General features: G+C 50.7%; 1 protein-coding gene across 1 annotated transcript in view; it reads left to right on the top strand.

Annotated features, from left to right (window-relative positions):
* PAX5 (paired box 5) overlaps positions 1-23,001 on the top strand; it is a 154,250-nt gene that overhangs the window by 128,797 nt on the left and 2,452 nt on the right. Inside the window, exon 9 of the mRNA XM_054689166.1 lies at positions 18,911-18,997. Coding sequence (XP_054545141.1) covers positions 18,911-18,997 — 87 coding nt within the window. The remainder of the gene's footprint in view (positions 1-18,910; positions 18,998-23,001) is intronic.

Below are 23,001 nucleotides of genomic sequence, written 5' to 3'. Positions count from 1 at the left end.
GAACCTAAAAGTATTTCAGAATTTTATAACAGCCCAACCAAAATTCCTTTTGTCTCTAAAATTCAGAAAGGGAAGCTGGAAAACTGGCGTCAGTAAATGTTAAATTAAATGCCTACCAATTATAACATTATTAAGTTAACTTCATTAGCTAGTAAATTTAGTGCTCGTAAAAATTTCATTACATTTGAAAACAATTTTTAGGTTAGATTTTCTTACTTGGCGAGAATTTCCAAGTCTGTGTCTTGATTGCTGAGAAATCATAGCCAATCATAAATTAAAATAAATTACTTGTGGCCAAATAATTTGGGGAATAAAATTACAAAAATAAGTCATATTTTTAGAGCAAAAGTATCATTTGGAGGGTATATAGTGGGCATTTAATATGTGCTGTGCTGTAAGGTGGAGTGGAGAGCAGTCTCCATAGGACAGACGGACTTGGGAGATACCCTGATTTTCTGTTAAACTGTACCGAACATAAACTGTTATGGTGGGACCTTGAGTTGACTAGGTTGCAATAGTCATCCATCCATCCATCCATCCATCCATCCATCCATCCATCCATCCATCCATCTACCCATCCATCCAGTCATAGCTACCTATCCAGCCACCTGTCCATTCACCCATCTATTAATTCATTAGTCCACCCACCTATTCACCCATCTATCCATCCACCCACCCACCCATCCATCTGTCTACCCATTATTTATTCTTTTCTTCTCCTACTTTCCTTCTCTCCCTTCCAATATGTATTCACTACCGACATGTGCCAGGCATTAGAGGTGTGAAGGTAAAAGCCATGACCGATCTCCATGAGAAATGCTTAGTCTGTATGTAGTGCAGTCGGGGAAGTCATGATAGGCTGTGGGGAATAGATGTGATCACATGTAAACTCAGACTCTGGGAGCACAAAGATGGGGGGATCCTGCCTAGACTGGAGATGGCATAAAGGAACCCAGAATTTCTCTGTAGGAAGGTTGATAGGGGTTGGGAGTGGGCATATCTGAAGATGGCTTTGCAGAGAGTTTTGCTAAAATTGAGAAAACACCATTGTCCACATGTACCCTTGGGGGCTGCATCTCGATAATGGGAGGAATCTAGGAGGAGGGGTGTCTCAGAGTTGGGGTTGAGAGAGCATATTTCAGCCAGTGGGAGGCGGAGTGAGAAGGGAGAAAGTGAATGCTTCATGCAGAGACTGGGGCCAAGAACTCAAAGGTTCTGAGAGGTTTTGCTTCTGTACCTATTGGAGTCCTTCCAGTCATCAAATTGAATTTACTGTGGCTCTCTGTGTTTTCCTCCCTTTGATCTGCTGGAATCTGTAGCCCCGTCTCCAAGACCTCATTGCTTGTCAGTCCTTAGCTGCACTGACCACCATATTTCACCCTGTGGGTCACCCCACCTGGGAGACTTCTCTCCAGAGACCTGTGTCAGTGCCCAGAACCTCCAGGGCAGAAGAACCACTGGGGCTTGAATCCTGCTCTCCAAAGGCGATGGTTTTGAAGGAAACCATTTCATTTCTCCTGTAAGCTACCAGCTTAGGGACCAACCTGCAAGGTGCTTTAGTCTATAAAGGCAAGCACACCATTTAGCCCTTTGGAACTTGTAATTTGGAAGCACCTCAGGAGGTTGGAATGGTTGTCCCTATCTTGGAGACATGCTATCTTGGAGACATGCCCAAGTTACACAGCCAGTCAGGGGAACAGCTGGGCTGGGTGCCTAGAACTCAGGTCTCAAGTTCACATAGTGCCTAGTACCTGTGGCACGTGAGAGTGAGTGGAGTTCCTCCAGTGGGAGGCTTGGATTCCTCGGTCCTCGGTGCTCCATCCAGGTTGTGGATGATTTTCTTTTTTTTTTTTTAAGATTTATTTATTTATGCATACAAGAACTGGGGTACAGGCCAGAGGTGCTAGGGGTGAGAGGATTCACCAGAGACAGAGTGGGGAGCAGAACAGGCAGATCCACTGAAATACACTGCTGAGGGGAGCAGCGGGTGAGGCAGGAGAGGTCTGCCGAGCCACGTGGGTCACCTCCCTGGCTGGGGATCGAACTCGTGCTGCAGTGGCTGTGGATAACTTCACAGTGCTGAAACTTAACCCCTTTCGCCACCAAGGAGGGCTCTGGGATGGTTTTCTGACCCAGAGATCTTCCATGACCCAGGAGAAACCCTTCTCAGCTGGGACATCAGGGAACCACACTTCAGATTCCAGTATATTCCCTTCTACTCCCCACCTTCACCTCCATGTCTGACCCATCCTCCCAGGCCCAGATCAAATGCACTCCATTGAGCAAACCCCAGGGCACTGTCTATGGCCACTGTGGTCAGAGCTACAGTGACTGAGAGTCCCCATCTCCCGGCTCCTCCTCCCCTTACCTTGCCCCTGCATACAGCAGGTGCTCAATGGAGATGGGTGGCATTTATTTGAATCCAGCACATGCCCCCCTCGACCTTATCCGGTCCCGAATTGAGGGCTTAGGGCCCAACTGTGTAATGAAGCAGGGCTCCGCTTGACTTCAACGCCCCCACTGGCTCTTCCAATATTTGTTCTGGCTCCTGCTGGAAGACGCCGAGACAATGGCCCTTGTTACCCTCTGTTTGAGTTATTTATTTTTTTCACTTTTCCCTCCTTCCCTCTCGGGGGACTCGCCTCTCGCCCTCATCCCTCATGTCTTCCCTTTCACTTGACTGTCACTCTCATTGTCCTCGCGGGGCCGGGAACGCGGGGTGACAGGCAAGGGGAGCCCAACCGGGCCGGGGAGGCTGGAAATATAGTCATTAATGGGACCCGCGAAGCCCAGATGTCCTCCCTGAATGCGGGTAATTTGTTTTTAATGAAAAACCACGCGGTGACCCTGAACAAATGAATTTTCTTTATAAGAGTCTATGTGCTACAGCACAAATAAAGGACTCGGCTCAGGGCGACTTAGATCCGGGGTTGAAAGGAAAAGAGAAAGAGAAAGGGAAGGAGTGGAAAAGACAGCAAGACAGAAATGAGGGAGGAGAGGAAACCTTCAAACGACAAGGGTGTTATCATTGTCCCTTAGTCTAAAGACCAGCCGGGTCACCGATGCCGCGGGCATTGTCCCGCACAGCCAGATGCCTGACAGTTGTGGTCATTTTGAAGTCTTGTTCACAACAATGCGAAGGAAACGAACCACCATCTGGACGGATCTTTACAATTCACCACCCTCTCTGCGTAGTGAATCCCCGCCAGGCAGGCACGGGGAGCCGTGAGCAGCGCCATTTCACAGAGATGAAAACTGAGGCTCGGGATCTGCTTGAGGCCGTGCAGGCAGCGAGTGATTGAGCCTAGATGACAAGGAAAGGATTTGGCAACACTGTGCTAATTCTAGGAATTGCTTTCTCTGTGTTGACATGAAAGACAGCGAGATCAGCAGATCTGGGGTCAGGAGAGACACCATGTCTGCCCCAGGAGTCTTGGAATGAAGCAAATTCCCACAGCCCCCAGAACTTTGTGAAGGTGCAAACTTTCTGATAGTCCTTTGGGTGGGAGATTCCTGCAAAGAGAACTCCCTGGTCAGAGACACCTGGACAAGTGAGGCTGCAAGAGAATTAGATTCTGGAGACTACCCACCGCCACCCAGGACCTTTGGGGGCAATGAGCTTAGAGCACGAAACTGGGGGCAGCAGCAAAAGCATTGACTCAGTGGTCTCCAGCTCAGGCCCTGCCCTTGATTTAGGGGGAATCTGCCCATAGAAGCATTGAAGGTGTTTAGTCCTGTCTGGATTCACGGGGGAGGGTTCTGTTCCAACACAGATCTCACGGAGGGGCTGGAGAGGGCCTTTGCACATTGTGTAGCCACTTCTCCCTCTGTTGTCGATGGAACGCAACCTTAGAAATGAACCCAGAAATGTGCAGTTGAGGGCTAGAAAAGGACTCGTTCAAGGTCATATGACAAATCAGAGAAAAGGCCAGGCTAGCTCTCTTTTTGTGGTACCAACCTGCTCTGTTGCCCCTCCCTGTCCCTATCCTGTAGTTCAGTGAAAAGGAAGCTTTTGCCTCCTGACCTCATACGGGCCTGATATTGCTGGGGGGGGGGGGGTATTGTCTCTGGGTGATCTAGCTTCTAGAACAACTCAAAGCAGGACTCCTGCCCTACCTCACACCCACCTGGTCATGTTTTTCCTGAGCCCAGATTCTTTCCCCAGTCCGGGGACCTGGCCAGATGCAAGGCATATCTTAGGATGCAGGCAGGACCTCCCCAGACCCCTCCGAGGTTCAGCCTGGGACCTACAGGCCACACCAAGACCCCAGCTCTCTGCTTTCCCCCCCAGAGTCAGGCAGCTAGACACAAAGAAATGATTGTTTTCTTTCCTGGATTCAGTTTCCCTCTGGAAGTTGTGACCCAATTAGAAAATCAGACAAATAGAAAAATCTGGCGGCGACCCTGGCTGAGGTTATAAAGTCTCTGCTTGAATTTAGGTCTCTGCCTCCCACGCTGCTGAGAGCCGGGCGGCTCGAGCTTCCTGGGCCACCTGAGCAGCTCTTGCTCGGTGCTGCTCTCCTCCGTAATTGATGATTTATTCCCCACTGACTTCCAAAATGGATTTGAGGCAGCTTCTTGACCTTTCAATAACGTCAGCCCAAACTTGAAATCCGTCATAAAATAGGAGAGCTGCCAGCTGGTCACACGCAGAGGCACGGAGGTAGCCTTGCCGCCCCCACCCACCGGTGGACTCATGGTTACGGGGGCCGCCACTTACGCAGCCCTGTGCCTGGAGGTCCCCACATGTCACTGCTGGGAGCCAGGAGTGGCTTTTTTGGAAACAGTTTCTGTCTGGATACATTCCAGAGCATGCTTCCAAAAACATACTTTTAATCAAAAAGAAGATCACCAGAAAAGTGGGGACAATTTGTAATTTTGACAGTGGACAATTATAAATACCAGGAGGGGTTGCCAGTTGGCAAATAAACTCCTCTGATGAGGTCTTGGATTAATTATGCCACCAGTAAGCTGACCAGGTGGGGTTCTCTTAATTGTCCTCCTTTGTGAAATTCCTTCCTTCCTTCCTTCCTCTCTTCCTTCCTCTCTTCCTTTCTCTCCCTCCTCCCTTATTCTCTCCTCTCCTTCATCCCTATTTCCTTCCTTCATTCACTCTGTCACTGACTCATCCATTCATCAGTCATTTATTCATTCATCATTCATTCATTCCTTTGTTGGACATCCCTGAGCTCCTCCTAGGTGCTGAGCCCACTTCACAGGGTGGGCACAGAAACAATTGAGTTTCTCAAGACCCAAGAGCACGATGGGGAAAATCACCCATGTCACCTGCTCAGATGGGAAGAGACCAGCTCAAATGTGGTGGTTTTGTGGCATTTCAAGTCCGGGGCACCACCCTTTTCTTGGGGATAAGAGGATGAGGTTTGAGGGGTGCAGGACCTGAGGGTTCGGCTGCTGATGGGAAGGGAGGCCCTGACGGGTGACCAGCTCCCGGCCAGCTCATCTTGGCCCCTCGGGGAGGGCGACAAGGCAAGCGGGGCCCCGAGAAAGCTCCATCCCTGGAGTGGATGCCAGACCCGTGTGTACAAACAGGGGGCTCGGTATTTAGGAGGGGGGAGGAGCAGGGAGCTGCCCTGAATGGCTGCCTGCTTTGGAAATTTCTATGCATTTGTAATAACAAAATTACCATAATTTGCTCGTTAACGCAGCTAGATCAGTCAAGCATTGTTCCATCGCGGGCGGGGAGGCCGAGGCAGCCTCTCTCTGCACACTCTACACACCCCAGCCAGCCTGCCAGCCCGTTAGAGCGCTGGAAATTAGCATGCAAATGGTCCTAATTCGGTGGGCGAGCTGTCAGGCAGCGCCTCTCTGGCCTCGTCTCTGTGAAGGCCCTGACAGCCCGGCTCCAGTGCCGGCCCACCCTCCTCGCTCCAGCCAGGAGGGGCTCCGAGGGGCACCTCCAGACTGACAGCTTGGCGGCCTCCCTCCCTCCGTCAGCGCCATCAGGCCTGGCGGCGGGCTCCCTGGGGAACAGGCAGGGCCTGCCACCATGCTGGAGGGCCAAGGAGGCAGGCGGGCTGGCGGGTGGGCTGGCGGGGGAGGCTGGTTGGTGGAATTGGGGCAGTTGGGGCAGAGTGAGGGTAGAGGGGTGGCCTCCTGACTCAGGGCCCCATTGGGGCACAGGGAGCCTCATAGCTGGTGGGTTCTGAGTGGTCTGTCGGGACTCTCACCTGCACATCCACAAGGAGCAAGTTCAAGTCCTGCTTGTTCTCCTCCTTTGTCTTCCAGACCTGACTTAACATATCCCTGCTCACCTGCCCCCAGACCTGGAGCATCTCTGTCCAAATCCATCCATGGAATTCCTCCAGTGGAATGGAGACCAGGGAGAGGCTTAGAAGACTTGTGGTGTGGGTCAAGCCCCTGGACCAGCAGCCTTGGGCCTTAGTCCCACCTCCGGGCATACTGTCTTTGGGGGAGTCACCTTTCCCCCTCTGGACCTCAGTTTCAGCAGCTTTATGGTGGAGGCATCCCCATCAGCTGTAATGAGGATAAGTGAGAGAGAGGAGAAGACCCTGCTTTGCAGCTGTAGCTGACCTTTGTTGAGAACATCTATGTGTGGTCCCTGTGCTGAGTGCCTTTCGCTCTCCAACTTAGTTGCCCTTCACAGTGACTGTACTAGGTTGGTGTTGACATTATCCTATTCGCAGAGGAGGAAGCTGAGGCCTTAGCACACATGGAGTGACTTGCCCATGTGGCAGGGTTGGGATAGAGTCCAGTCTCGCTTGCTCTTTTAGGGAGTGAAATCACAGGGCCCTTGAAGCCAGCTCATGCTCCCAGCCTCAACTATGCGTAGCAAGATAACTCCCCCTTGCAGATGATTTGTGCTTGGTACCTTCTCAGTATTGATAAGTGTGGGTTATACGACAGCTCTGGGGGGGGAGGGCAAGTATAATTGTCTTTGGGGGATACACTGTGTCATTGTTATGGTCCTTCCTGATCTGTGACAGCAGAGTCCAGAAGCTACTGCTGGAGAGAGAAGTAAAGCCACAGAGCTTATCTTGAAGCTCCTCCCCAACCCCCCCCCCCCCGACTATTTCTTAGGACCTTGCTCCTTCCTCCTATGAGCAGATGAAGCCCCATGCCAGGATTCAGAGTTTGCAGAATGGAGAGCAGGCTGCACTTGATCTCACACGCCCAGTGAGTTCATATACTCGTGCCTTAAACAGCCTGCTCATTCCTTCGTGGCTGCCCTGACCCTTTTCCCTGTTTAAGGGAATCTTATGAGGACTTTTTTAGCCTTCAGATAGATGTGGCTACATGGGGGCAGAAGGCATTCCTGCTTCCTCATGATACCATCCGCTGCCAGCACAGAGCCTGGCACCAAGTAGATGTTTAGTGAAGGGCTGAGCAGCCACATTGTATAACCTGTGGACCAAGAGTGAAAACAGACACACAAACCCATGCAGGGGGTGAACTGCAAGCCACTCCGCCTGCCAGCCGCAGACCAAACACCTAGAGCCAGGGCGACTCTTCCTTCCCATGACTTTCCCTTTCCAACTACTCTTCGGTTGTCTATTTCGGGCTCATGAATAAATGTGATGGAACTTTGGAACTTCATGTACCAATGTCTCAATAGTTGCTGTTGTGCTACTTAGAACATCTCTTAGAACATTCTGCCAACCACAGGATCCCGATGCCAAATGGCAGGGTGAGACAGGATGGATGCCTGCAAACATCATTTCTGCTTTAGGAAGAATTGCCTAGGCTCCCCCTAGTGGAGAGTTGGGACACAACGTCCTCCTGCATTCCAGGCGTGTGGCAGGACAGGACAGGACCACCTTTATGGCCATGCACCCCTTCTCATTTTTTCCAAAATTGATACATCCATGCTCTCATAGGATCCTCACCACAACCCTTTAAATGCCTTGGTTATCATTTTGTCGTAGACTTAGCGAGAGGAAGAGGCTGGCCTGAGATCACGCAGAGGCAGGAATCCAGGGTACTCTCCATTCCACCCAATCCCCCCATATCTGGTCTTGGTCGGCTGGCCCTCTGCTTGCATGCCAGCACAGCCTGGCCCTTCCCAGCCTCATGGCACTGGGCTCCAAAGCGCCAGAGGGGCCCACTCTCTGAGTAGGTCAGTCTTTCAGTAAATATCTGCAGTAATGTCCTTACCAGTATCCCTACTGCCACCTTTGCCACCTTTAGTCCAGGCTCAAAACAGCAGCCAGAGTGAGCTTGTTAAAATTTGAGTCGGGTCATGTCCCTCCTTTGCTCACTTAGAGTAGAGGCCAAAGTCCTTATACAAACTTCCCTCCTATACCTCAGCTTCTCCTTCCCTCCCTCCTTCTATCTGTCCTTTCCTCCCTTTCTCCTCTTCTCCAGCCACACAGAGCTCTAGCTGCTCCTCCTACACACCACCACTCTCCTGCCTCAGGGCCTTTGCACTTGCTGTTCTCTCTGCATGGCATGCTCTTCCCACAGAGAGTCACATAGCTAACTCACTTCCTTTGACTCTTTGTCAAAAATCACCTTTTCAGTGAAGCTGTTTCTTGTCACTCAACCTAAAATGATACAATGTTTTCTTCTTAACACACCCTGTATGCTCTATTTTTATTAATTTTTCCTGTTTGTTGTCTGTTTGTTACACTAGAATATAAATTCTCTGAGGGCAGGGACTTCTGTGTGTTGTTCACAGCTGTATCCTCAGTGTCTAGAACAGTGCCTGGTACCTAGTAGGCACTCAGTCAATATCTGGTGAATGAATGGGTAGGTGAAATATTGACAGTCTACTGTGTGTCCTGCATCAAGGTAGACACATTGGGTTCCCCAACACAACTGTGGGGATTCCCCTATCCCTCCTTTAAGAGGCTTCTCTGGTCTTTCTCCCTTGGCCCCCAAAGACATCCACCCTCCCCCAAGCCCCTCCTTCCCATACCACCTCTTAGCCAGCTCTGTGGACTGGTCAGAGGACGCAGATGCAAGTGTCAGTTGAATATAAGGAAGAGAAGATCTCCATCAGCAGCCAATTTCAGGACTGCAGCCAATTTCTACTCACTGCACTCCTAGGGAAACTGAGGCCTGGACTGAGACAGGGCCTTCCTCCTGTGAGTCTTTATATCAGGCTCCTGCCTCTTGGTTCAGCCTTAGCAGCTGTGAGGGCAGGCTTGGGGGCGATCCTGATTCAGCTCTCACCACAGAGCGCCCCTCTGTGTGCCCTGCGTCAAGGTAGACACATTGCACATGTCTTGACAAGAGCGCATGTCTTGTCAAGCTCGCTGAGTAATAGTTGCAGTTGCCCATTGACCACTGGGGTCCACCCATACTAGGCTGGCCCCTCTAAGTGGTTAACCTCTTAGAGGCTGGCCTTCTTAAGAATCCCTTTGCACAGGGCCTGGGGACTAGATATCAATATGCCATAAGAACACTGGAAACTCTAACATGGTTCACTGTTCCAACCCTTTACTGCGCACAAGCCCCCACCCTGTCCCGGGATCCTCTTCCAGGGCAAATTCTGGCTCAGCCAGGCTACAGTGGGGCCCAGAACACTGCATTTCTGACTAGCTCCCCAGCGGCACCAATGCTGCCCTGCTCTGTGTACCAAGTGCCCCACCACTGGTTTTCAAATGCACCACACATTGGGATCACCTTAGAAGAGTGATCCCTGAGTCCAGATTCTGACTTGTCCAGGATGGGGTACAGCTTATTCATCTGCATTTTTTAAAGCTCCCAGAAGATTCTGCGGGGCAGCAAGTTCTGAGAACCCCTGGCTTGGGTCAGCTCTTGCCCCCTGGGGCGGCTTCATCATGGGAGAGCAACACAATTTAAAGAAATGTGTTGACACAGGAGGAAGAGTAAGGAGCTGGGAGTCTGCATCCCACTCCCAGTGTGCCCTGCAGAAGACAGGTAGTGAAGAAGAGGGGGCTACTGAGTCCCTCAGGCCAGCAGGATGGGGGATAGAGAGCATGGGGAGACTTCTAGGCAGAGGAGGGGCCAGGAGAGCTGAAGCAGCTAGATGGTTCCACAAAACCCTATCTTCATTTTTGCTCTTGACCCTGAGACAAATAAGTAGACAAATAAGTCCCCCTCCCCCTCTCCAGCCTGCATGTCGTACCTGTGTCCTGCGCTGGCTCCCAGCTCCCAGGATCCCTGTAATTAATGTGTATGTTGCCTCCTCCCGCAGACTGTGGGCTCATGGTGGGCAGGGACCGTGTCTGATTCATCTCTGTCCTCCCCTGGTCCCGGGTCCTGCACACTGGGGGCAGGAAAGGTGTGCGGAATTGAGTGTGTTCCTTGGGGCGCACTGGGGCTCGGGGCCTCTGTGCTGCCGAGTTCCCAGCACAGAGCAAAGCCCGCACATCGCGGTGGTAATTGTGGAGGTAAATCTTGTCTGGTCTCCTCGCAAACACTTGGTGAGGTATTCCATAAATATGTCAGCAGCAGCATTAAAATTTGATGGCAGGAGGCACGGGTCGGGACTAGCACTGTGACTTCCCAGCAAGGTATGACACTGTCACCTCCCCCTCATTAGTCAGCGGCAGGGTGCTGGGGCCTTCTCCGAGCCAGGCCCAGCCAGGGGAAGGCCATTTCTTCAGAGGAGGACCCCTGGCAGCTCTGAGGGACAGGCCAAGGTCTAGGTCACAGAAAAGTAAGTCAGCTTTAGGTTGACACTGGCCTGAGAGGGGTCCCTGAAGGCTCTGGGAGTGAGTGGGGAGGTTAGAGGGCCTCTGAGCTGGAGGGAGGTAGGGCCATTTTTTGAGTCTGGGAGCCAGTAATGGGGGTTAGGGACTTGTTTCGGCTTTACAAGCAGCCTGGTGGAAATCCTCTGTTAGCTCACAAAAATCCTGGTAGGACACTTGCAAAGGGTGTGGGACTGGACTCATTTAAGCAAGCAAAGGATCATTTGAACAGAAGTCACTGGAAAACAAGTGTTTCTTAGTGGCAGGAAGATTAGAAACCAATCTGGTTTCCCTCCCATGATACCTTGTCTGTTCCCATTTGGGGAAAGAGCTAAGTGAACCTGAAAGGGACATGCTTAAAGTCACACAATGGCAGAGACTTGACACCTAGTCCAAGACTTTCCCTACAATAAGAATGTGGGACTCTTGTTGAAATGCAAGAAAGCCATCTGGAGATGTACTTTTCATTGAAAACAAGCCCCAGGGCACCCAGCTCTACAGCAGTCACACATGGACTGTGCACTTTTTGCTGAGGACTGAATGAAGCACAGAATAGCCCTTCACTGTGTAGAGCACTGATTCATAGAGGGCTTTGAAATGCGCTGATATTGTTTGCTCCCGTGAGTGTTATCATAACCACATTGCAAATAGCAGCTGAGGTTCATAGAGGTAAAGTGACTTCTCCAGGGTCACTCAACTAAGTGGCTCAGTGGCACTAGAAGGTATTGTCTTATATTGTGAGGCTGCATTTGCAGTGTCTCCTCCGTCGTTTGCTTAAGATGAGGGTCAGGATGGAACAGGAGTTTAGCATAAGACCACACAGGAGAGTGAATTCAAATATAACCAGAACAGCTGGGCCAGAGAATAGCCAGGGGTCTCATACTGAAATGCCTGATGGGCCCAGGTGGGAAGTTGGCCTTAGGGATAGGACAATGGTTCTAAATTGCTTGTTCTGTGACTTAGGATAGCCTTGCCCTTTTAAACACTGCACAGCCCACTAATATGTTTCTCCTGGCCCATGTGGCACTGGGGTTCTAGTTCTTGTCTCTGATAGATGGCCAACTGGTAGGTTCAGGAATAGCCCGTGACCCAAGGTAGAGGAGCTGCAATGCTGCGGTGTCTCCCTTGAGTTCAGGTCTTTACAGCGTAGACAGAGGGAGTGGGCTGCGGAGGACCAGATGGGGGCCCAGAATGGCCACCCTAGGCCTCGTGGCCAGCCAGCAGTGAGGACAGTTGGTCTCACTGTGGCCTGCCTGGCACAGCCATCCAGCTAGAGCCCATGGTTCTTGGAGAGACACAGAAATGAGGCACATTCTGTATTCTCTCCCTCACTCTTGCCCTCTCTCTTGGTTTTTCTCTTCTCTCTGTTTTTCTGTGCCTTCGTGTCTAACCTGAGCTGGTGGGGAAGAGGTTTTTCCCAGAAATGGATCGATGCTCTGTGCTGGGCTGTCCAGGCTGACAGGCCTGACCTTTACTGAGCTTGCTTGGGTTTTCCTTTCCCCAGTGGGAGCCCAGGAAGGTCTTGCTCTGGAGAGAAGCAAGACCCCTTGAAGGGGTCCAGGCTGGGGAGAAGAGGAATGCAGTGAAGATAGGAGTCTTAGGCTGAAAGTCCTTTGAGGTCAGTTATTTAAATCTCTCCACACACAAGTTTTGCAGATGAAAAAACTGAGGCTTGGTGAGGAGAAGGGACTTGATCAAGTCATTAGAAAGACTTTGACAGTGTTCCTGTGTGCATGTGTGTGCAAGTATGTGTATATGGGTATATACACACGTATATATGCTATGTATATGTGAGTCTTAAAACTATACATGCATATATGATTATGTGTATATGTTATGTATACCTGTGTGTATTATAATAATTTATATAAATTATTTATATAATGAATAATGTATGCTAATATAATATATAATGTGTACTAATACATAATACAGGCTATGGTATATTTTACCTATATGAGTTATGTCATATGTATTGACAAATGTATAATTTGTATTATATATATAGCATAAAGGTTGGCTGTGTCTGTGTGAGCTACTTGAATTATGGTCACTGTCTTCATAGACGGCCTTGTTCAGTAACACCCCAAGGAGCAGCTGAGCCCTGCTGCAAAACCACAGGGGAGTACCGGCAGAATCTCACCCACTTTTTCAAATCTTTCCTTCCTCTTCCTCCTCCTCCTCAAAGATTTCCTCTCCCAGCCCAGTTTGAAGCCTCAGAAATAGAACTTGGCTGTGAAGTCACTTTGAAAGACTTTCTGTATGTTAATTACAGTCGGCCAAGGTCTCGAGCAGAGGTGGGAGCCCACCATCTGCAGATGGGGTCGGCCCCCAGCGCGCTCTGCAAATCCCCATCATCTGGCAGGTGTCGTTTTGGGTTAATTAAGAGCTACACTGAGCCCGTTTACTTGTCACTTCTGAGAATTTTAGGAAACTTCGACTTTCTTGCCATCTTTGAGCTTGTAGTGAAGGGGAAACTGGAAACATCTCTGACTCTCTGCATTTTCCTGGCCCTGGAGTTTCCAGTTCAGCTGCATTAAGTGCATTTTCTCATGGTCCCCTTTAAACTTTTAATTTTAATCAGTCCTTTCTAGTCACCTCATTGATTTTTACAGCCAGCTCTGCTATATTTGGAAGACAGTGCTGTTTGGGGGAAACCCACCGCTTATCCTACATTTCCAAAGTCTCTGCTTTCTGAGTCTGAGAAAAGAACATGCATTTCTCTAGCTTTGTTTTATTTAGTAGCTTTGAAAGAATCTTTGGTTTGTAAGTCAAGGTCAGCAATAGGGTTTGGGGTGTCAGTACTAATCTTAGAGTCTATGTCTGTGTGTGTGTGTGTGTGTGTGTGTATGTGCGTGCACAAGACTTGATCAGATTCTCAGATAAGTAGGTGCACAGTTGACCAAAAGTTCCCTTCTCCAGAATGAGAGAACTTTCTCTGGGATGATGATTATGTCCTAATCCTGATAGAAGTTGATTACACAGGTGTACACATTTGCCAAATCACAGCAATAGATCATTTAAGATGTGTGCGTTTACCCATTCATTGTGTGTACACTTCACACCAAAAGAAAATGCTTGTAGACAAATAATGAGTTTCAGTTAATATGCATGCTGAGACACTTAAGGGAAAATGTACTGATGTTTACAATTTACTTTGAAATGCATAAAAAATAAGATGAATAAAAGGCTGGAGAGATGGTGACATATGATAAGCAAGTAAAAAAAAGTATTGATGGTAGAATTAGGTGGTGGGTACATAGTGGTCACTATAAAATCCTTTTAACTTTGCTGTGTGTTTGAAAATTTGCACGGGTGTGGGAAGGGGTGTGCAGGGGGATTCCTCTTCTTCTGCTGGTCCTTGGGATGGTGAATACCCCAGGGCCTGGGGACTATCATCCTGCTTTGCCTCTGATCAACTCTAGCTCTGGGGGAGGGAGGTTGAGGGAAATTATCTCTCAAATTCTTTCCAGTCTTAATAATCTGGGACTCTGAATAACAGCACGGGTCGGCAAGAGTCCATGTAAGATAAATTTGTGCTGTGGAGGGGTTGGGCTGATTTTACCTCCCATTAATTCCAGGATGGAATGAATGGCCTGGAGTTGGGCAGGAACAGGGGAATGAGTGCTGGGCCCATGGCTGACCAGGGAGAAGCCAAGTCCTGTGGCCCCAAGCCTGGCGCTCTTGGCTCTAACATCTTTGATGGGAGGCTGCCCCTTACCCTCAGAGACACTTCATGGCAGCTGGTCTTCTTTCTCTCTTTCCCGTTTCACTCACTTTTTTTTTTTCCAGGAGGCCCCTCCCACTCCCACCCCACCCCCAGTTCCCAAGCAGCCCTCCCTGTCTGGTCCTGAGGGACACAATGTACCTGTTCTGTCAAATCCCATCTTCTTTCTACGCCTCTAGCTCATCTTTCCTGATGTCACTGAATTCTTGGGCTTTGCAGTCTCTACTGTTCTTGGACCACATTTATTTATCTCAATCCCACTGGCTACTCAAACATGGCACTCAGTCAGCTCCTTCAAATTCCATGGCAGGGGAAACAACCACGTACAAGGTGGCTGACCGTGTAGCCAGCTTAATGAATGTGTGGGCAGTGGGGGTGGGTGACACAGCCTTCCATCTGGATAACTTCAAATAGGAATTGAGACACCCCCCCCCACCATGGTTCATGTGCCCCTGCCCCTGTCCCCATCCTCAATAACACCCCCTCCCAATTCAGCTCTGTTTTCTTTTACTTTACCTCTCTACTCCATCCTAGCCCCATTCTGGGCTTCCTTTTGCATACCCAGGGACGAGGTGAGTGTTGTAAAATTCCTTTCTGGTCCTATTCAGCTTTTAAAAGACACTCTTTCCTCTTCCTTCTCTCTCCAACTTCGCTGGTCCCCTTGGCCCAGGAGAGGGTATTTCCCTCCCAGATTCAGAATCTTAATCTTCCATAATGTTACCTCATTTACCTCTGGCCATTCCTACCATGTAAGTGTTTTAGTAGGCGAGAGGAGGAGGAGACACTGCCCAGAGAGGTTCAGTCACCCACCCAAGGCCACACAGCTACCAAGTGTTGAAAACAGAGGGTGCTCTCTCCTGGCTCTGCCCACAGGAATAGCCACACCCACCTATGGGCACGCCTTCCCTCTGTCCCTCTTCTGCTCCCCTGGCTTTTTACTGGGCCTGACTTGCCTTGCTGACCGCAGGTCTCTTTGGTTCTGGGCCCATCCTGGCTTCTCCTCAGGGCCACTTGCTCCCAAAGGGCCAGGGTGGAGAAGAATGTGCCTTGGGCTTCACTGTTGAAAGAGTTCCAAGGGGCTTGTATGTGACCAACTCCAGACAGTGCAGGAGCTGTCTCTCATGAGGACCCAGTGTAAGGACTCAGTATTTCTGAGAGTTGGCAAAGTATGGAAAGAGGTGAGCTGTGCAGTCACAAGAGAAGGTGCTTCTGTGTGAGTTTTGTTCTGTGTGAGTTTGGATGCACCTCTGGGGCCCCAACCGTGAACCAGAAGTGGGGACTTTCATTTTCTGTCCTGAGACTACCATGGCTGCACTTGAGGGGCATCATCTTAGGTGCATGGGTGTTGCAGTTGTACTGTCACCCAAGCTCTGTCCCTCTCGCTTGTACTGTGACAGCAACCAGCAGGCTGGGATCCCTGGAAGCTCCAGTCGTCCTGCACACTCTGGCATGAAGGCTTTTCTGGGCTCCGACCCTAATGAAAGCAAAGGATCTGGATCCTGCCCCCAATTCCCACTCTGCTCAGTGCTTTGCCTCTGCTGAGCTTCATGAGGACCTGATCATGGGAGGTGAGGGAGCATACACTAACCTTACCCATATAGACCGTTGCTTGTGCCTGCAATACCTTGGCTCCCTCTGCATATCAAAACCCTGTTCTTCCTGGCTCACTGCTCCCCTCCACCCCAGAAAGTGCTCCCCTAGATCTGCACTTGGCTGACCAAGGCTCATTTTTCTAAGTTGCTATTTCAAGGTTTGAGGGAGAAAATGTAAATGCTCCTTGGGGGTAATGATGGTGGTGAATTCAGGCAGGGATATGAAACTGTTGGTGGGAGCCTCCAGACCCAAAGAAAGCCAGTATCAAGTAGGCTCACAGCCCCAAGGAGGGGCATCCCTCCCTGTCAGGAGCACAGTGGCCCCTGAGAAGTAAAATTCAGGCTCATCAGACAAGGACTGCCTTTGGACAGCACTTGATCTGATCTGCCCTTTATTTTTTTTTTAAAGATGTATTTATTTATGCATACAAGAGCTGGGGTGTAGGCCAGAAGTGTGGAGGGTGAGACAATTCACAGAGACAGAGTGGGGAGCAGTGTATTTTCATACAGCATTGTACGAAAATACACTGCTGAGAGGAGCAGCAGATGAGACCGGAGAGGTCTGATGCACCGTGTGGGTCACCTCCTTGGCCGGGGATCGAACTCGTGTTGCAGTGGCTGCGGACAGCTTCATAATGCTGAGACTTAATCCCTTGCATCACCAGGGAGGCTTGCTCTGCTCTCTAACACATGGCAGACAGAGGCCCAAGGTGGTGGTGTCCTGGCAGAGGGCCCTGTGTGGAAGACAGGAGCCCAACCTTGAAGTCACCTCCTGGCCCAGCCAAGTCCTCCTACCTTCCCTACCTTCCTGAGGCTTTATTTCCTCACATATAGCATCTGGCAGTTGCAGCCACCTTTGTGAACCTCATGGGTTGTCAGGAGGGATAATAGATTCTGGGTGCCAAGGAGGCTTTAGAGGCTGATATCAGGGCTTTGCCTCTGTGGCCATCATTTATGGGGTATTCACTTCATGTCAGCTACTCTGTGTGTTATTCTTCTGCTTTACAGCGACCCTATGGGGTAGGGCCCATTAATTGCCCTAACTTTACTGAGGAGGAAACAGATATAGACAGACTGAGTGATTTTGTCTAAGATCACAGAGCTAGGAAGAAGTAGACCCAGGATCTGAATCCAGGCAGTCTCGCTCTAGTGCCTTGCACCTGAGACCTGCACCTTTGGGACTGGAGACCAAGAAGACTTCCTGGAAGAGATGGCCTTGGAGCTGGGCCTGGCAGTCAGGTGTGGTGCTGCTAGATGGAGATGAAGGATGACTTTGCCAGAGGAGCCCAATGCCCTGGGTCCAGGCCCAGGGCTGTCAGGAAGTGCCTCTGATGGGACAGTTCCTCAGGCGCCTGGAGCGAGAGGGGAGGGCAGCTGTCCCCTTCTTCAGGCCTCTCTGTCTCTGTGCACCCCCACCCTGCCCCCAAGGAGGAGGAGGAGGTGCCGTGGCGCTGATGGATATGCTGAGGCTGGGCGGCTGCGGCCCAGCACTGTCACCATGCTCTCCCTCCGTACGCCGGAACCTGACACCCTGACCACTGAGGCATAAAAAACAGAGAATTGGAAGTCTCAGCCTGTCAGGCTGGGAGTGGCCCCCAGAGAGGCCTGGGGAGGAGTGCGCACGTGTGTGTGCACGCACATTCTGCCTGTGCTTGCCTTTAGAAATAGGGAGGAGGCCCACCTGGCTCAGCGGGTGGGAGTAACTGGCCCCCAAGTCCTGCGTTATTGTTCCAGCTGCACCTGACTGAGCCCCAGCATTTGGGTGTAGGCCCTCAGGGAAAGAACAGTGCTCTGGTCCCGATTCTGGCTGCTCCTTCTGGAGGCTCTTGCACTTTGGCCCTTCAGCATCCCTGAGACAAATCCATGGAAGCATGTGTGGGCTGAAGGTGGTCTCGTGGGGCTGTAACTCCTGTCACCATGGCCAGTGAGGAGCCCACATGTTTTGTAACCAGTGACTTTAAAAGCCATTCAATAGCCAACCACCGACACAACCTGTGCCAGGCACTGGGGTCCCTGTGATGAGTCAGATTTGAACCCTGCCCTCTGGGTGTCCCCAGTCACGGGGAGGACACAGGCCGGGCCCTGCCTGCTATAGAGACCAGGCAGTAAGGTTTGTGGCAGGAATTTTGAACTCCTGTCCTGTGACTAGCTGGTGGGAGGGAGGATTCCTGGGGTTGGAAGTGAGCATATGGGGATGTTCCAAGTGCAAGGATCACTGGTCCATGAGCAGCTGGGCAAGAGCGAACCACCCCAAGTCCATTGTGCCCCCTCCCACACCCACTGTTGTCCCCACCTGGCACAGCTGCAGGTCCTGCCTGAGCACACCCCAGTGCCTGGAAGGCCCCAACTGCTCCCTCTTATGAGCTCCCCAGCCCTTTGGCTTGTCCCTTCCATTCAGCAGACTGTTGTCCCAGGAGAGGCTCTGAGTTTATGTGTCATCTGTCCCATTGGGCCAAGGCTCTGGGAGAAGCCATTTCTGAGTTCATAGCTCAGAGGGCCAGACTAGAGTTAGGTCACCTGTGGCTTCTCAATCCAGAGTCACTCCAGAAACATGTGGGAGGTGGAACTGTATCCACACTAGGGTCCTGGAATGGTCTGCAATGGCCAGGGATGAGAACCAACAAGTCTGGGGCTTTCGATGGATGTACTCATTTTGTGAGATCAGTCTCCTCACCTGTAAAATTGGCCAATAAATTCAGGGAACACCGGGCAAGTGGTAATTTCACAGTACACTTGTGGGAGGCTGGTAGTCACTCCCACTAACAAGAACACTTTTGGGGAAAAATATAGACAATGCCAATAACAGCTATCCACTTACCAAGGATGTGCACCAGACTTGCCTTTGTTGGTTATAAAAAGTACAAGCAGTTTATGTAAGAGGAAAATACCACTGACATTTTTCAAACCTGATTTGATATTTGGTTCCTGTTTCTTTCCCCGCTTATCACATGCAGGGAGTGAGTTTTCTGGGAGCCCCTACAGCCACCCTCAGTATCCCTCGTACAACGACTCCTGGAGGTTCCCCAACCCGGGGCTGCTCGGTGAGTACTGGTGGAGGCCCCAGGGCCATTGGCTGCCCCATCACTCCCCTTTGTTGGGCCAGGGTACCTTAATATCCTGAGGTCTGTCACTGAGGTGGGGTGTGTGTAGTTTGCCCGAGACACATGCAATATGCAAGTTATGGTGGGGCCTTAAGTAAACACTCTCCAGGCCTCCATCCCTCCCCCACATGTTTGGTGGATGAGGGAAAATGGCACAGGAAAGGAACAGAGGGGAAAAAAAAGAAGGGGTGGGTCATTGAAGGAGAAAAAGGAGGTAGGGAAAGTCCCTACCCAAGAGAGTAACATATTTCTTAAGAATCAATAAATATTCAGCTGAGAAATCTGTAAATAAGAGGCAGCACAGAGGTCAACTCAGATTGATTGGTCATGGCTACCTGACTTTATAAGGACTCTCAGGCCCAGTGATTGATTGGTAATGTCTGCATGGATATCTCCAGAGCCAGGTCCATTGGAAATTGGTTGCCCTGTGGCTGAAGCCTTCTCAGGCATAGCATCCAGAGCTCATCTGTGGCCCAATCTCCACCCACATTTCAGATGGGCAGATTGTTCATGGTGGGTGCCGGCTTGATCTGTGGACATCATGAAGATATTTGGGCCATCCCAAAGATCAGACAGCCAGACAAGAAGTTTGGACCTGACTATGTGGGCAGCTAGGAGCCCAAGAGGATGGGGGATAGCGGGGACAGTAGGACTGGACAACATCTGAGACTTCTATTGCTTATGCTGGAGTGAAATCCAGGTCCCATCCCCAATTCTTAGGTATGGGCTGAGTGCCTAGCCTGACTCTGTCCCAGACTCTATTTCATGGGCTGGGATGAGGGCGACTTGGCAAGCATGTTTATGCAGGGGAGGTGCTCAGTACATTGAAGGGGGTCCAGAAGCAGTATGGAGAAGAGGAGGAATCAAAACTTAGTTCATCTAAATGAGCAGGAGCTGAACAGGATGCTCTCTTGAGTTCCTCAGCCCCAAATAATCAGTAATCCCACTTTTGCTGAGAGGAGTGAGATGCCAAGCTTACTCTACCACAGGCTTGCAAAGATGTTCTTGGTCCATTCACATCTCCCAGTCTGCCCTTTCTCCACTTTCTTCTGGGCATTAGGCCAAAGAACCCCTCTAGACAGGAGAGCTAGACTGATTATTTCTGCCATCTGGGGAGAGTGCCAGGGGTATGGAAACCTGTAGTGAGGCTCCTTGGCATTCCTGGAAGATGAGTGGGAGGTAAGGAGTGAGTGAGACCCTCCACACACACTCACATGTGTTCACGCCCTCACTCTACTCACTCCCACTGTCACATTCCTGGGCCTTGTTGAAGCCTTCTCAGAGAAACACCACTGCCCACACTGCACCCAGCTTCTCAGGAGACCGTCCTTCTGTGCTGAGCCTCCTCCCCAGAGCTGCCTACAGGCTGTCCTGCTTGGGCCCCAACCCTGAGGGGACCCCACGCTGCTTAGGGGCAGAAGAGGCAAGCAGGGCAGCAGGGCTGACGGGAAGGGAGGCTGCCTGGTCAATTAGGATTAGAATGGGAGCACCTGTGTTCGCTGTAAAGGGATTAGAGAGCAAGTGGGATCCCAAAATGACTGTGTCAAGAAGTAAATTGATGATAATGTGAATTAGAGAGGAAAAATGACAGAAAAAAGGACAAGTTTATTCTAGATGGAAGTCTAATGGGCACCAGGAAGACAGAGTGCTTTATGAGGTGATATTTTCATTTCTCCTGGTTGATGCAAGTGCTTTTGAGTTCACCGTGGAGCTCTTACATGGAGGCCGCTGGACAGCCTGGTCAAGAGATTAGGCTTTGAGAGAAGAGAGTCAGAGCCAGCTTCCAAAGGTGGCCAGTGTGGGATTTATGGAGGCCGAGGAGCCTTTGGTACTGCTTGTGTCCCTTCAGGTCTGTTTGTAAGGGCAGCCCATGTAGTTTTCTGCTCTTGTGCCATGGCCAGGCTTGCAGGTCTGGTGTATATGCGTGCGCATACACACACACACACACACACACACACTCACGTGCATCCTTCTCTCCTGAGCCCACCTGCAGGCAGGATGCAGGGTTGGCCTGATGATGCTCTGTGGGTGACTGTCCTAACACTGTCCCCATCCCACAGAATAGAGGGCAGGCAAGGCTGACAGGTGTCTCTGCGGCAGGACTCCAGCTGGGGAGGTGACAGAGGAGGCAGCAGAAAGATCCATCTCTGGGAATCCATGGACACAGGATTGGTGTCTACGCCTTCCAGAACAGCATAGCCAGACAGGGCTGTCCTTGCTACCTGGGCCATACTGCTTTCCTTCGGCAGGGATGAGTTGGGAAATGTATCTGCTGAACAGGGCTGGGTTTGGAGGGGAGTGAGACATGCTAAAGAATCTCCCATCCTGCTCTCCTGATTACACATCAGCTGGTCACCTTGGGCAAGCTATTTACTGTGTGCCTCAGTTGTAGGCTGAACAATATCAGTTTCTCAGAGACAGAACTGTGGCAATCAAAAACGTTAATGAATACAAAGTGTCCATTTCCAAAGCACTTTTACATCCTGATCTTGTGTCCTCACAGCCATTGTGACCCCATTTTACAGATGGAAACACTGACGTACAGAGGAGTGAAGCCACTTGTCCTAGGTCACTCAGCCAAGAAGTGGTAGAGCCTGACTGGTCATTTCCAGACCCTGGAGGCCAGTTGTTGTACCTGGGGGAGTTGCCAGGATTGCTTTGGATTTGGATGAGATTTTAGTACCAATGAGTCCCCTCACCTGGGAAAGTAAGAAGCTTCCTCTTTCCACATTAGCAGACATGTGGTCTATTATGGCTAACAGGGCCCTAGCTGCTGCCCATTTAGGTAATCATGCCCCCACCCCACCCCAAGTGTTAGGTGTGCAGGTGGTGAAACTGCATTGTGGTGGAGAGTCCTGAATCGGGGCAGAAGACCTGAGTTCCAGGCCAGGGCCTGGCATAAGAACCCATATGGCTTTGAGTATATGTCTTTGGTTTGTTGAGCCTCAGTTTCCTGCTTGGTAAAAGGAGGCAATGGCCTAGCATCTCTTACCTTTGTGGTGCTGAGAATCTGTTGGTCCTGCTGAGCCTCTAGGCCTCGTCATTCCTAGGGAAGAGTTTGCACAAAGCAAGACTCAAAGGGGCCACTTCCAGAGCATGTAGTCCAAGAAAACCACATGGAGACAATGATGGGGGAGGCCAGGGGCAGAGGGACCTCACACTGACTCTGTCCAGAGGTCCCAGGAAGCAGGGCTGCAACCTGCCCTTCTGCCACATAGCCCACGTCCAAATCTTCTTGTCCTCTAAGCCCTAGCCGATCCCACATCCTCTGGAATGCATGACCCTGCCAGAATAATCTTGCATTCCCCAGAGCTCTTTTCTCAGCACTCTGCTTCCCTTCCTGACTCTGAATATTGGCCTGTGTCAAGGGTGATGCTTGTGCATTATTGCCCAGCCCTGCACCCAATAGGCTTAGAAAATGAGTCGTGAATGAATAGGCAGGATCCTCACTACTGTTCATTCCTGCGCTCGGTGCTGTTGTTCATTTACTTAGCTGAGCACGTGCCACTTGTCCTTAGAGTGCGAACGGGGACAGACACCAAGATGAGCAGAATCAGCCCCTGCCTAAGTGGGTTGTCTGTCCAGGGGAGCAGAAGAAAGCACAGGCAGGAGTAATGGCAGCATGGGGTCCAGCCCTGAGGTGAGGGGGCTTCCCAGGAGAGATTAGGTACTGGGACTTGAAGGAGGCAACAGGAAAGAGCAGCCAAGGATTCCAGGCAAGAAGCCGAGTGTGGGAAAGAAGGCACAAGAGTGTGATAAAATGGGCTACCTCTCCTATCCCATATGCAGCTTTCAATGAGACGCCTGTGTGAGGACGCAGCAGTGGGGAGCAGAGGAAATGCTCAGCTGTGCTAGTTGCTGTTATCATTATTTGAGGCTGCTGTCAAGAGCCTGATGCTGGTAGTGCATGCGTGTGGTAGGAGGGCACAGGTTGTGGGAGGTAA

Source organism: Talpa occidentalis, unplaced genomic scaffold (assembly GCF_014898055.3).
Source record: "Talpa occidentalis isolate TD23 unplaced genomic scaffold, MPIMG_talOcc4v2.1 talOcc4.7, whole genome shotgun sequence".
NCBI lineage: Eukaryota > Metazoa > Chordata > Mammalia > Eulipotyphla > Talpidae > Talpa > Talpa occidentalis.
The sequence above is the reverse complement of the archived record's forward strand: the minus strand, read 5'-3'. Positions and strand labels throughout refer to the sequence as shown.